Source organism: Aulonocara stuartgranti (assembly GCF_965226115.1).
Source record: "Aulonocara stuartgranti genome assembly, chromosome: 8".
Taxonomy (NCBI): domain Eukaryota; kingdom Metazoa; phylum Chordata; class Actinopteri; order Cichliformes; family Cichlidae; genus Aulonocara; species Aulonocara stuartgranti.
Window position 1 is genome coordinate 19,740,449 of NC_138959.1, and position 14,662 is coordinate 19,755,110.

At 45.3% G+C, this 14,662-nt stretch overlaps 1 protein-coding gene across 9 annotated transcripts in view; it reads left to right on the plus strand.

Moving 5' to 3' along the window:
* raraa (retinoic acid receptor, alpha a) overlaps positions 1-14,662 on the plus strand; it is a 143,894-nt gene that overhangs the window by 126,163 nt on the left and 3,069 nt on the right. For all 9 annotated transcript variants that reach the window (XM_082543434.1, XM_082543435.1, XM_082543438.1 and 6 more), the window contains 5 exons: positions 1,731-1,879; positions 8,907-9,048; positions 13,778-13,938; positions 14,071-14,247; positions 14,360-14,564. In XM_082543434.1, coding sequence (XP_082399560.1) covers positions 1,731-1,879; positions 8,907-9,048; positions 13,778-13,938; positions 14,071-14,247; positions 14,360-14,564 — 834 coding nt within the window. The remainder of the gene's footprint in view (positions 1-1,730; positions 1,880-8,906; positions 9,049-13,777; positions 13,939-14,070; positions 14,248-14,359; positions 14,565-14,662) is intronic.

Consider the following 14,662-nt stretch of genomic DNA (forward strand, 5'->3'; position numbering starts at 1 on the left):
TAGAGACTGGCAAGTAGACACCTGCACAGAGACAGTATAAAAGGATAGTTGTGTGTGCATGTGGGGGGCAGGCAGGCAGGCAGGCATTCTTTTGTTATTTTGCCCACTGTGCAGTGCAGGCACCATGCAAGCGCAGGGTTTGTCTGAAGTGTAGTCACGTGGAGTGTGTTGCTGAGCCAACCCCCTCTGATAATATACTGTACACGGCTTGTTTACACACAAGCACTGAGGTGCTGGTAACTCCTAAGCCTCTTGCCAACGCACACTCTCTCTCTCTGTTAAGCTGATGATGCTGGGTGGAGCAATGTGGGTTAAAAGGGTGCACACCTGCATGTCATGAACCTGAACCTGCTTTGAGTGCCATAGCATGGGATTCTAAAGCTCCAGTCTGCTCCATCACTCGTGTGTTTGTGGCTTATTTTCTGGCTTCATTTATAAGTTACAGGGTGAAGGTCTTTGCTGTGAATGTGTGTTGTTATATCTAATGGAAGCGCTGTGTTTTGTAATACACAAAACATTGAGGCCAGTGAAGGGAGGTTACTTCTGTATAATCCTTGGTCGCTTTGTTTACCATGTACATGCACAAATGATATGACAGGATACATGCTGTTTGTATGTGTGTGTCATTCACTCAAACAGAGACTCCGCCGCACACAGTTATGCAATTTATAAAGTGGTGCTTATTCTTTGTGACAAATAAATAAGGGTGCAGAGCGATCGTCTTGCCTCTTCAGTGTGTCTCCCTTTTATAGCCGAACTGGCCCTCGGTCCACGTTTCTGTATTCCTGCCTCAATGAGCTCGGTGTAGTGGTTCATGAATCTATTATCCACCTGCTGCTGGTTCTGTTTAGAGTAGCACATCAAGCTCGCAGCTGATAACCAATGTGGAAGGAGGATTACCTTCGCCACCTGCAGTCCCAAGTCTGTGGAGTTGGCGTACTTCCGACTGCTGGACGAGGCGCCAGTGAAGCAGCTAAATGTTGTGGATAACGGTCACTAAAGCAACCTGGTCAGCGTGCCGACCAGAGATAGCTGGTCAGAAGTGACTGAACTTTCAAAATAAGAATGAAGGGACTTTTTTTTTTTAGAAATGCTACAATAAGACACCAAATGTACTTTGGAATAACTTGATACACCTTACTGCTCTTTGGTTTGTCATTTCACCCTTTACTTAGTAATTAACCTCATGTTTACCTGTGTGATATTAAATAAGCTTGTGTGGGGTAGTGGAGTTTCGAAGACCTGTCTTGGTTGGTGAGAATCAGCTTGTTTCTCTTGACTAGTACAGCGTGTACCCTTAATCCTTTTTATATTTTGAAGCACTTAAAAAGAGCACGAAATTTAAAAGGCACAACTCGAGGCCGCCTGGAGAAAACCTGCCTTTGAACCCTGCTTGCGATGTAACCCCCCTGCTGTAATGTCCAGAGGCAGAGAAACCACGTATTCAGCTGTAAATAAGAATGTTGTAGAGGGGTGGATTCATTTGTGCTCCCTCTGTGTGTGCAAGAGTGTTTGTTCTTTGAAGGCATCTTTCCTGTGGCTGATCTGAAAACACTTGAAACTGAGAGCGTTCCCCCTTCATGTTGTTTGCACTGGATTGTTTAAGATCTGTGTGAGTGTCTACACGAGATTATGCGTTTATCCCACTCATTGATTATTGCTAGTGTGCCGGAGCTCCATCTGGCAGCGTCCACTAACCTTTTTCTCTTGTTGCTCTTTCCTCTCCACAGCAATAGAGACCCAGAGTACCAGCTCAGAGGAGATAGTGCCAAGCCCGCCCTCGCCTCCCCCTCCACCCCGCGTCTACAAGCCCTGCTTTGTGTGCCAGGACAAGTCCTCAGGGTACCACTATGGTGTCAGCGCCTGTGAGGGTTGCAAGGTGAGACTCCCGGCCTTCCTCTGAATCTGCCAAGCAAGCAAGATATTTGTCAATCTTATTGCTTTCATGTGATTTCCACTGGAAAGAAAAAAGAAAAAAACTTTTTATAGCTCATATGATAAAAATGATGAATCACATCATTTTGAGTATTTCACACCCCCTGTTTTTTCTCTTCTTCTTCTTCTGTTGACTTTAGATGTCTTTGAATGCATGTTGAGAATTATCACTGACATTATCACTGAGCTGTCTAATCAAGAATATGGAAACTCAGGCCTTTACACGTATATGATAAATGTGCCTCTTATCATGAACAAAATGTGAAATTTTGTCATCTAGTCATCGTTTTTTTTTTTTCTTTCTTTTTGAGTGTTGCTGCTCCTCGTATCGCCTTCTTGCTGACGTGTCTGCATCGGTTGTCCATTATCAATACAGCCATGTTGCACAGGTGCAGAAGAGGCCTCATAAGGCCCATCTGTTCTGTTATCAGTTGATAGCTGCTGTGTGCACGTGTACACGCTCTCCTGTTAGTGTGAGCACACAGACTTCTTTATCTCACGGCTCCCAAGGCAAGGAGCCAGAGTTGTGTAAGCTCGGAGGAGGATAGAGATGAGGAGCAGGGATCTGTGCAATCTAATGTAATGTTACTGCCAGGTGCATACCTTATATCTGCACGGTGTGTGCATTTCACAAACCCAACGTGCTGTTAATATTTTCTGTTTACGCTCTGGTCGTCTTCTAGCTATCAAAAAAAGCGAAAGTCTTCGCCTTTAAAACATGCTGTATGTTTGGCACAGGCAGGGTGGTGTACTAGTTGTGACCAATGGCTCCTCGGCCAGTGTGTATTTGTTTCCATACATGCACGGATAGTAGCCTAATGAAAGGAAACGGGTACTGAAAAAAGAAAAGTCCACATTAAAGGACACACACTCAGGCGGGATGTAGAAATGCAGACGCTACCATTCAAAGACTGAGAGGCCTAAGCTGGTTGAGAGCGAGAGAGCAGACTGTGCTCTGGAAGGCATGAAGAAGCAAAAAGAAAAAAGAGGAGAGAGAGAGAGAAGCTGGGATGGCTGGAGGGGCAGCCGATTAGGGCACAGGGGCCACAGCTGAACTCACTGACACCAAAAGTAAAAGATGGTCAGCGCCCCAGAGCACAGGGGGAAGGGATAAAGTAAGGAAAAGAATGCACAAAGGGAGGAGAGCACAGGAAAGTTGGGAGTGTGATACAAAGTACACCCGGCTTTCCAGCAGGTTAATACTTGGCAGAGTAAATAAATTGGGCCAACAACAATGCTGCTTATTGTGCTTCTCCATCCACTTTCCAAGGAAAATCCTGGTAGTTTGACGATTAACAAGTAGCATTTTTAACTGCTGGTTTAACAAAAGACAGCAGTTTCCAGCCACCACTTTGGTCAAGATGAAATTTAGTTTTTGCATGTCCTTACGTGTGATAAGTAGTAATGGAAATATATGTAAGGATAATATTGGCAGAGCTGTCAGTCTTTGTTTCATGTTTACAGCAGAAGATGTTCAGTGTCTGAATGTTGTAGTTGCTCTTCTTGATATTTTTACTATTCACCGCTTTTGTAATTATCATGTATGAACTCGAGTATCTGAATATGTATTTATTTTACTGTTTTAAGTTTTGGAAGCAAAGGAGGGTCAGAAGTGTCATAACTGTGTGCTGCCATATCCGAATATGTGAAAACATGTATGAATCCATTTAAATACGTGAATGTCTAAAATATATTTGAAATAATTTCATTTAGAATCGGCATGTGCATGACATTTTGTGAGTGGTGTCAGATTATAATAGCAAACAGTTTGAACAACAGGATGATGCTTAGCATTACACCAGCAGTGAACTGCACACATGTTGTTGTCAGGTTTCCCTTCATCTGTCAGTTTTGCACCTTTACCAGTGTCAGGCGCCAGTTTATTTTCAAGGAGCTGAAAGAGGCTTTGAAAACATCATTTATTGCAAAGATTTCTTTGTTTTCTTGGTACGAAGGAAAGCATGTGCGATCAGTCTAATTTTTATATTAAACGTCAGGAACTGCTGGATTTCATATTTGGTGCATGCCTAGTTTTCACCCCCACAGATGTGCAGATAATGGTGATGCACAGCTACTTAAGTATGCTGTATTTAGTAAGCTTGTTACATGCTACAGTTAGTTATGGTAAATGGCCTGTATTTATATAGCGCTTTACTAGTCCCTAAGGACCCCAAAGCTCTTTACATATCCAGTCATCCACCCATTCACACACACATTCACACACTGGTGATGGCAAGCTACATTGTTATTTATACATTGTTAGTTATACATTCATCATCTTCAGTTAAGGGCCACAGGGGCTGGAAGCTATCCCAGCTGTCATAAGACAGGTGGCAGGGGTACACCTTGGACGAGTACAGGGAAAACCCGGGCATGTCGAGAGCATGCAAGCTCCAAACCAAAACCAAAAAACACAGTTGATGGGTGTTGTTTTTTTTCTTCCCAGAACCATCATGCTGGGATTTGATGATGCTAACGACCTCAGTGGCTAAGGGTTATCCTGTGAAACTATCATTAAGAAGGAATGACCAATTCAGGAATATACAATTTGGTTTTTATTTTTAAATTAGCAAGTTGGGATTTCTAGACATTTAATGCATTTTAGTTGTCTGTGGCACAGAGAGTGGATATCAGGTTTGGTTCAAAGCTGAGTGGGCGTATCCATTTTCCCCCCTCTGATTGTTGGCATGTAATGAGCTCTGACTTTGATCTCAAAAGATGCACTGCAACAATGCGGCTATTCCAAGTCTTAATCTGCTTTTAATGTTTTCACTTAACATGTATCCCCATTGTCTCACAGGCAATAATTAAGCAGGGTTATAAGATACATAATGAGGCTAAATCACACCTCATTCTAGTGTGTGTGTGTGTGTGTGTGTGTGTGTGTGTGTGTGTGTGTCTACTGATTTTGAACACACCTTGTGTCACCTCAGGCAGTTTTATCTGCATTAATCTGAGAGGTTTTTGATATAAAAATGGAAAATATAAAGCAGTTTCTTTCACATATTCAGATGGCAGTGTTAAAAAACAACTGTAAAATTCACACTACAACATTCTGAAGTGTGGATAGTCTTTTTTTTAATAATATTATTATTCCTTAACGAACTGAATCGGTTATTATACACTTCCTTTGGTTGGTTAAAAACTCTAAACGGTGTATTAAGCACATGATGAAGACATCTTTAGTGGTTGGAGTGTTGCTCTTTCTGACTGTAGAGCAGTTGTGTCAGAACCAATATTGCAATCAGCCTTTGAAGGCTTTCATGCACTGGAGATATAACTGATATTTTAGTCAGTCATGAGATATTCTGCACAAAATAAGTTGTTTCAGATGAAAAGCAGTAACGTACTAGATAGGTTTCACTGTCAGTTTTCGACGGCCTCTCTCCCCCTGCAACACCTCCGCTATATACAAATTCTGCTCTTTCATCTCTTCGCATTCAGGTCATAAAATTTTTATCTAGAAAACCACGAGCAAATTTGGCATGCATGCCTTCTCAGCTGAATAGGTGTGTTACTGTGAATGGTAGATTATTAACCAGATAGAGAATGCATGAATAATGAGCGGCTCTACTCAGTCAATCAGATATATTGAGTAGATACAGGGAGGGAGCCACTGTTAGACTGAGGCAGAGGTGGGGGAGGGAGCAGTTAATTGGGCGCTTCTTTGCATTACCAAACAGGCAGGCAATAAAAACATAAACCTCTGTGCTCCATTCAAATAATGTCATTGCCCTAACAGCACAACAATTCATCAGGTTAGTAACATGTTGTCATAATCGCACTAAAACTCCTAAAACCTCATTAGTTCGACAGCCGCTGTCACCTGCTGGTCCCATCCCTCTTCACAAACCGCTGCCTTCCTCACTCAGTAGCTGCAGTAATAATTTGAAAAGTTCACCATGCCTTCACCGCATCTCTCACTTCAGAGGAGATGACTTGGCATAGCATACTCAATAATTCAACACTACAGGCGTGAGAATGTATACGGTGTCTCATCTGAGACTGGGGTAAGTTGAGGGTTAGCAGCGTCTGCTTTACTGCAGCATGCCAAACTACAAAGGCGTTTCCTGGGGGCTGCAGTGAACGGAGGAAGCAGGAGCGGGGGGGGGGTATCGAGCTCTGCTGCTTGGAGACAGCTCATTCTCTTGTTTAAGTTCTACCGCTCGCAAACACTTACTAGAATTGCACTTCTCTTTTTTTTTTTCCCCCCCTGCAGATATTAACACTTAAACATTAAATATGCATGCCCACCCCCTCATGTTTATGTTTTTGTCTTTGAGGCATGCCAGTGCAAAGCAGGCATTCTTTCTTCCTGGTATGCACTGCAGTGCAAGGGAAGTGGCTATTTCCCCCAAAAAAACAACAACAAAAAAAACCCCAACCTCCCCGTGATGAATGTCCCCTATTTGGTGTTTTTCTTTTTGTTAAACAAAGCCTTTATTAGTGTGCGAGCTGTTGCAATAGTTGTTTCGTAATAGGAGCAAGAGCACAGGCCTGCATATACACACGTCCATGACCGCAGTAGGAGGTTGGGAACGCGTTCCTAATCCAGGCGCAGTGTGATATTCGTGTCAGAGAAGATTCCTGTGCTTCCCTGTGAACTCACCAACTCTAGGCACTCCTTACATCCCACTTAGTAAAGCATTTCCTCACACACGTGCACAGAGCGGAACGTGATCGCAAGCACACGAAGCTCTTAACCAGGTAGACAGCAGGGAATTTAGGAGCACATGACACTCGCAATCACAAATGCACTAGGAACCATTCACTCGTCCTTTTCGTGCCTCCCTCCCTTCTCCCTCCTCTTGCTGCCCTCATCTCCACTGAACTCTGCAGGGTGGCTGACAGGCCTGCTGAGGGCTCTTGTCGCCGGGCGGATTAAGCGGTGATACAAAAAGAGGCTTAAGAGCCACAGGAAGCAATGACTCCTAAAAGGAGGAGTTGGAGGGGGTGGTGGTGGTGGTGGTGGTGGCAGGAACAATCGACTGCCCCACGAGCCAGCAGCAACAGCCAATCAGGAGGTGCTGCAAGCGGGCACCTGAGCCTCTGCATTATCTGCAGGCAGTGGTCAATCCTCTGATGACCCTGGGGTCAGGGTCGGGGCACTATTGGATCAAAGAGGAGATGATACTCGCCCAAACAAAGACTGGAGAATTATCCCTCAGCTTCAGCAGCTATAAATAAGCTACAATCCTTGTTCTTTTTCACTTGATTGTTTGCTCAGGTTGCACTGTGAGATAACAGCTCTTTTCCAGGGTGGCGGCTGGGGGTGAGAGGGGGTTGGAAATATCTGAAAGCAGCAGAAAATGCATTGTTTATTTGCTGGAAGCATTGCAATAAAATGCACATTTTATTGGAAATTGTGTTTTTCACCCCCCCCCCCCCCCCCTTTTTTTTTCTTTTTTTTTTTTTCTCAAATTAAAAAAAAAAAACCCTGACATGTTGCAGCACAGATGTGAGGCGCTTACAAAGTCAGGGGAAAAAAGGGTTTGACGAGGTGACCTGAGCACCAAATGGCTTTCTTTTCTAGCCAGAGATGGAGGCCATCATACGTAATCACAAGTATCGCCCACACCTGTAAAGTGCCTTGTTGAAACAGATGACAAACGTGACAAACTGCGCACAGTTCCCCTATCAGGAGCCTGAATGACTCTGTGGCGGGAGGACAGGAGATGTAGAAAGAGGCCGGTGATCCGGGAAGGACAAATTGCGGGCTTAGATCCATCAGCCATCTGTCAGCTAGCAAAGCTAATCCCTCTGCGTGGGATGGGGCTCCCTGGCAGCTCCTCTACCCCACTCCACCCCAGCTCCCTCTCGCCCGCCCCAGCTGGTCCCACCCACAAAACATGACCCACCTCGTCGCATCAATACTGACACTGACCTGTATTACATTTGTCCAGAGACCTGCTTGCTGAGTACTCACTCAATTGGGCTTAATTTGCATTAACCTCTCTTTATCTTTCTGACATGATAGGGATGTTTAAGCAGTGAGGCTGCACGGGTGAACATTGATTTTTATTGCATAGGCATATTAAGGAATATATAGGTTAGGATGCACTACTTTTCAATGCATGTGAGATGGTCTGGGTTCTCTCAGGTTGAACTTTGCACTGCTTTTTACCTTTTCTTTTTTTTTTGTATTTAAATTTTTAGGGAGTTAAAAATGATCTTACCACATTCTTGGTGTGCATGTCGTATAAATCGGATATTTTTTTGCTCGTGCTTGTGCAATCAAAAACTAGTTTGTGGTCCACAGAAATCTCCCATTTCAGCCTACTGACCAAAAATGAGTTCATTATCCTTTTTTCCCCTCATCTCCCATGGAGCTGGATTACATTTTATTTCTTACACAACACTTTTAGCCTATAGTCAGTCTCTCTCTTTCACTCTCTCCCTCTCGCTCTCGCTCTCTCTCTCTCTCTAATTATATGCACTTGGCCTGGATCTAGAATTGCTTATTTCTGGCTCTCTAAACTAGGCCATGGTTATGTGACACCCAATAACCCTGTGCCTTTTACCCCAAAAGCCTTTGGACTTGGAAAAACCTCCCGAATCGTTTATTGTTTAGGTTTCTCATTTGAGCTTTCTCCGAGCAGGTGGGCAGCCTCATAAGTTGGTGACAGTTCACTGACCATTATCTCTGTAGTGATTACACACAGATTACGCCACTGCTGGACTTGGCTGTTGTTTGCCTTTTATTTGCAGATGTTTCTAAGTATTCAGCATGGCCTCTTTTTGCTTCTTATTTCTAAATTGTTTGCTTAATGTGAACTGGACAAAAGGCGAATGCCATAACAAACGCGCAATTTGGACGAGGAAGCCTAAACACGTAGTATGCAAAATTGCTTATAATTTTACTACTAACTGCTCCATTTCCTATGGCAGTCATATTTCTACCAATGATTCCACCGACACAACCCTCCCCTTGTCTCTTCAATACCTTACACGTTTGTCTCTCTGTCACGCAGGGCTTCTTTCGGCGAAGCATTCAGAAAAACATGGTGTACACTTGTCACCGGGAGAAGAACTGCATCATCAACAAAGTCACCCGCAACCGCTGCCAGTACTGTCGGTTGCAGAAGTGCCTGGAAGTTGGGATGTCGAAGGAGTGTGAGTAAAAACGTGATCATTTTTACCCAGAGTGCCCTGCCCTCACAGGGCATTTAGGGACAAGCACAGATCTCATCACTGCTCTTTAATCCCAGGGTTTTTGACATGATTGTGGCCACTGCAGGAAGTCTTAAGTCGCAGCGTTTGTTGACATTTGCTCCTTTGCTAACATTGCGTAAGAATTCATCCCCATCCTCCAGCACAATCTGACAACACATGTCATAATCTACTCGATAGGTGGAGTCTTATCAAGATTATCAAAAGAAATTAAAGCACAAAGCTGTTCCGATTTTTCCATTTGAAAAGAGTATCCACCGAATGTGCGAGCGGCAGAGATGCAGTCGTGATGCAGACTGGCATTAGCAGTCAGGGTGTCTCCAGGCTTGGCAGGCCTCTGTGATGAATATGTTCTCACCTGCCGAGAGTGAAAGAGCAGGCGTCTGCTCCAATCATTGCACCCCCGGGGGCTGTGTGAACACACACATACACGCATGCAGTCAGACTTGATAAAGTAATTGGGAGAGGTGTGACCACAGAGGCCAGCAGGGTTTTTACCTCAACCAGATCACATGACACACACACATACACACACACACATACTTACTTCCCAGCAGAAAAGAGAGGGAGAGTGCTTGTGTGTAGGCGGGGGATGCTTTTATATTCTGATAAACACTTTTTAATGGTCTGAAACTGGGCATGTGTCGATTTGAAAATCATAATAAAAATCACGTGATCAGAAAGTGCAGCATGCCTCCTTCCTGTTTAAACACTCTTGCGTACAGCTTTCCTTGCTCAGTCTCTCTGCGCCTCCTGTCTTCCCGGAGCTATTTACCTCGTCTCTCTGCTGCAGAAAGTGCAGGGAGCGCTCCCCACGCCACAGCACTGTGGCTTACAGTAAAAGAAGTTATCCTCTGAGCTCCTTACCTTTGAATGGGGCCATTAATCATGGTTAGAAAGATCACAGCAGCCAGTTCTTTTACACACACAGGCACCGAGGCACCCAACACACAACAGACTGGAGTTGGAGAGCCATCTAGTGGTGACTGTATAGTACTGGATAAGAGAGAGAACAGGCGGGGGAGGGCTTTTCTGAAGTAGACTCAAGGGAAGGATGTATGATTGTTATAAGTTTATAGTTTTCCAGGCTCCTTTTGTTGAGCTGCTTTTGGTTTTTACTTGAATACTTTTTTTCCGGAGTGTGTTCATGTTCTGCAGGTTTCATATCACACAGTGCTGACTTTGGCCAGTGGAACTGGTCTGGTGTGGCGAGGCGGGAGGGACTGGCCATCTGGGGCCAGCAGGGACTCTCTCTTCGCCTCTGACACAGACAGGAGAACGGGCACACTCATCAAAGTGCACTGTTCACCATAATTCCATGCGCATGTATGCCTAAATTATGCGCATACAAGGTGACAAACACAAGCTGGTAGGAATAAAAAGCCCGTAACAGAAATACACTCCGACAGCTTCGCTTGGAACGGCATACACTTCCCTGTCAAACACACACGCAGAAGGTGGACCCCCCGCTAGTGCCGGGGGACGTCTGGGTGACCTTGTGTCTGCTGGCAGACAGCTCCAGATGACAGTGCCATGCCTGCTGCCAGGTGGCAGTGGCACACAAGACAGAGCCGGGAGGAGCGGGGAGGGCGTTGGCAGCAAGCGGAGGGTTACAAGGGAAACACCTGTAAAGGCTAGTGCCAGCTTCAACATGACGGTGTGTGGTTGAAGCGGACAGCTACGAGCAACAGCTGTTCCAAGGGATTGCAAAAGCTGCAACATTGTTCTCTAAATTTTGTGAGAAATATGTACATTCTCAAGAAGAAAGGGGGGGAAGGGACAAGAAGCAGAAGTTTCAAGTAAAAGGCTGTATTTATAGCAAATCAGTTCCACTTTTTAACTGTTGTTATATAATCACAGTTCACTACCATGTTGCGTTCATGTTGGAGTCCTCTCAACAGTATCCCACCTTTTTCTCCCAAAGTAATCACCCTTTCCTCGAGGAAGGTGTTATTCAGCGATAGAAAAAGTAATAAAAGCAAAATAAGATGAAGCGCAGAATGATGGAGAATGGTGCGAAGAGGGGATAACATCAACCAGAGAGGCAGGATAGCGACGAAAGATGAAGGCAGAGAGAGGGAGAGAAGTGTACTGAACCCAGTGTGAGCAAGAATGAAAATCTAGAGTTGAGAGAGCCGAGGGGGGAGTCGGGGGAGGAAGGGAGGAGTGAGGCTGGAGGACAGAGAAAGAGAGAGAAAGAGGGGGGAAAGTTTCATCACTGTCGACGGTGGCTCTGCGCTGCGAGCAGCAGGAGCAGGGGTAACATTGACATTTTTATCTTTCCATTGAATTTAATCTGTGTGATGGACGAGCTGCCAGAGCTTTAATTTTCCTCACACGAATTATCCCTGTCTGCCCACCTCCCTCTGTCTTGTACACAGACACAAACACGCGGGCACAAAAAACCCCCGCATACACACCTGTGGCACCGAAATTGTCTAAGTTGCACGTGCGCAGCCGAAATCCACTACGAGAGGGAATGATTGAGTGATGGCTGGGCGTGCACGCCGACGCAGTATTCTGTGCACGCTGCACACCGGCTCATGTAAATCCTTTTTATGCAACGAGCGCGCAACTGTGGACAATCCATGATGCAAGTCCCTCCATTAGCATTCATATTCTCATAATACATTTTTTAGATTCATGGCTGGTTGACACACAAGTTGACACACAAACATCAAATGTACATTTGTATCTACACACATCCACACGCGGATGATGATGATGATGATGATGATAATAAATACTTTTAAAAAAGAAAAGCAAGGCAAGGCAGTATTTCTTTCATTTGCACTCCCCTGCCAGAGGCCTCCTTCCCCCCAAGTTATTGCATGTGGCAATTCGCCATGACAGATCGCCAGTCGTGCCTAATAGTTCTTTAATGACTTCATTAAATTGTGTTGTGCGGCTTATGATTGTGCTGCCGATTTGTCAGCGAGGGTAATGTCTGGGCACTAGGGATGCCCCACTTTTATTTGTGAATTAATTGGACATTGAGTGCGTTGCAGCCCTCCACCCCTCCCCTCATTGCACACAGGACACAGAATCCCAATCAGCTCCACAAACAGGGCTGGCCCAAATATCTTCAGCAGCTTACTACAGTGTTATGCAACCTAAGATGAGGGCTTGTTAAACAGGGTGTTCCTTCCCTAACTAAGTCATAATTAGCTCATTAAAGTAAATTGGAATGAAAAAACCATTTTGTTTTCCGTGTTTATACCCACATAGTTTATGAAGCGGTCTCATCACAGCATACTCTTCTTCATTGGCCTTTCTTTGCTGCAGAGCTTTCTGTGCAAGTACCAGTGCATGCTGGAAAATAATGCATTACCACGATCGCAGCGGGGTCTTCTTCACTTCTTGTTGTGGTGAGCGGTGCTTAGCAATAACATAATGCCAGATCAGACTTCCAGCCCCCGCCCTCCTCCTCGCCTTCTTGTTCTCCCAGGCAGGGAGGCCTGTCTGTGGGCTGATGAATGAGCAGCAGCACAGAGTAGTGCTCCCCCCCCCCCCCCCCCCCCCTCTCCTTGGCCCTGGTCCAGGCCCCCTCTGTCAAAAGACACTGATCTCCCATCAGCCCGAGCGCTCTTGCCCTTAATGGTCAAGGTTGGTATTAAGACAAGGAAAATCTGATCTCAGGTTAGTGGCTGGGGGAGGCGGGGAGGGGGGGTGCAGGTACCTTGAGGGGAGGTAGAGATTGGAGAAGTGATAGAGTTGGAAAGGTGGATGATTTAAAGCATTTTGAAAATGAGAGAGGGCGTGCATTGGCTGAGAATGAGACGCACTGAGAGGATGACTAGGAAAGCGAGAACGTGTTGTATAACCAGGAGAGGGAGAGAGATGTGAGAGGGAGAGAAAAAGCTGGAAGGTTTTTCTCTCTCCCTCTCTCTCTCCCCAGTATGGTCTCCGCAGCCGAGCCCTTTTAAAACCATTAGAGGCAGGATATTTGTCATATTATGTTATTAGATTAGCTGGGACCTCTAATGAAAGCTGTGGCAATTTGTCAGCCTTATGGATAGCTCCATCCCCCACCACTATTTATCAACTAGCACCCCATCACACCCAACACACCCCCACCCCAGCCTCAGCGCACACACGTATACACAACATAGTCGAAGCAAAACCGCATCCAAACGTAGATGGGAGAAATGGATCGAGCTCATAATGGGATTCCAATGCTAAACACCCCTCCTAGTGTTTTTTGTCATTTGGGGTGAGCACACCACTCGCAGCCAGAGCGCCCGAAGGGAAACGACAGAGGATTATTTCAAGGTTTTTTTGTTTTGTTTTTTTTCCCCTTCTCTCCCTCTCCATCACCATACCCCATCCTGGATGGAGCTGTCTCACAACATTTATCTTACAGTATCGGATAAGAAAAGATGTGTTTGTTGCCGCTGTTTGCTGCACACTGAGGATCGGTTCCTGCTTATAACTCACCTCAGTTTTACCTCGATCTGCAGTCAGGGGTTACTGATAAAGGAATGCGTGCAGACTGTAATTAGCTCCATGAACTGTACGCTACACTTGAAATAGCTCTGAAATGCTGCTGCATGAACCGCTGTGTTTAAAGAGGAAAAAGAATACAAGATTAAATGTAAAGTTTGCCAAGACTTAGTTTTGTCGAAAGGGTTCGAGATGCATACTAATCTCTCTGTTCCTTCCGTCCCTTTAGCGGTGAGGAACGACCGGAACAAGAAGAAAAAGGATGAGAAGAAGCAGGAGTGCACAGAGAGCTACGTGCTGAGTCCTGACACGGAGCAGATGATCGACAGGGTTCGCAAGGCACACCAGGATACTTTCCCCTCCCTCTGCCAGCTGGGCAAATACACTACGGTCAGTGGCATGAGACTGACAGTCTGTGTGTCCTTATGTTCATTCACCTTTTTCAAGTGTGAGAGTTTTGTTTTTTTCTTTGCCTTTGAAATAAAATTGATCTGCAAATATTTTCTTCCTTTATTCGTACAGACTAACAGCTCAGAACGACGTGTGTCCTTGGACGTAGACCTGTGGGACAAGTTCAGTGAGCTGTCCACTAAGTGCATCATCAAGACAGTGGAGTTTGCCAAGCAGCTGCCCGGCTTCACGACGCTCACCATCGCCGACCAGATCACTCTGCTCAAAGCTGCCTGTCTGGACATCCTGGTACGAATAACGCGCACACAAAAAACATCTACCTTAGATGTTTTCATTGAATAAAACTGGAAGTTCGGTTTTAATTTTTTTTTCACAAACCGAGTCTGTCTGCTGTCCACAGATACTGCGGATCTGCACACGCTACACACCAGAGCAAGACACGATGACTTTCTCAGATGGACTTACGCTAAACCGAAACCAGATGCATAACGCTGGCTTCGGTCCCCTCACTGATCTGGTTTTTGCCTTCGCCAACCAGCTCCTTCCTCTGGAGATGGATGATGCAGAGACGGGGCTGCTTAGTGCCATCTGTTTGCTGTGTGGAGGTACGGCAGGTCTTTAAAAAAAGGCCCTTAAAGCTTGCTTGGGTCATGTTTGTGTCAGAAACAGCAGCGGGGTAGCAATGCTGCACTCTTTTCCTTAG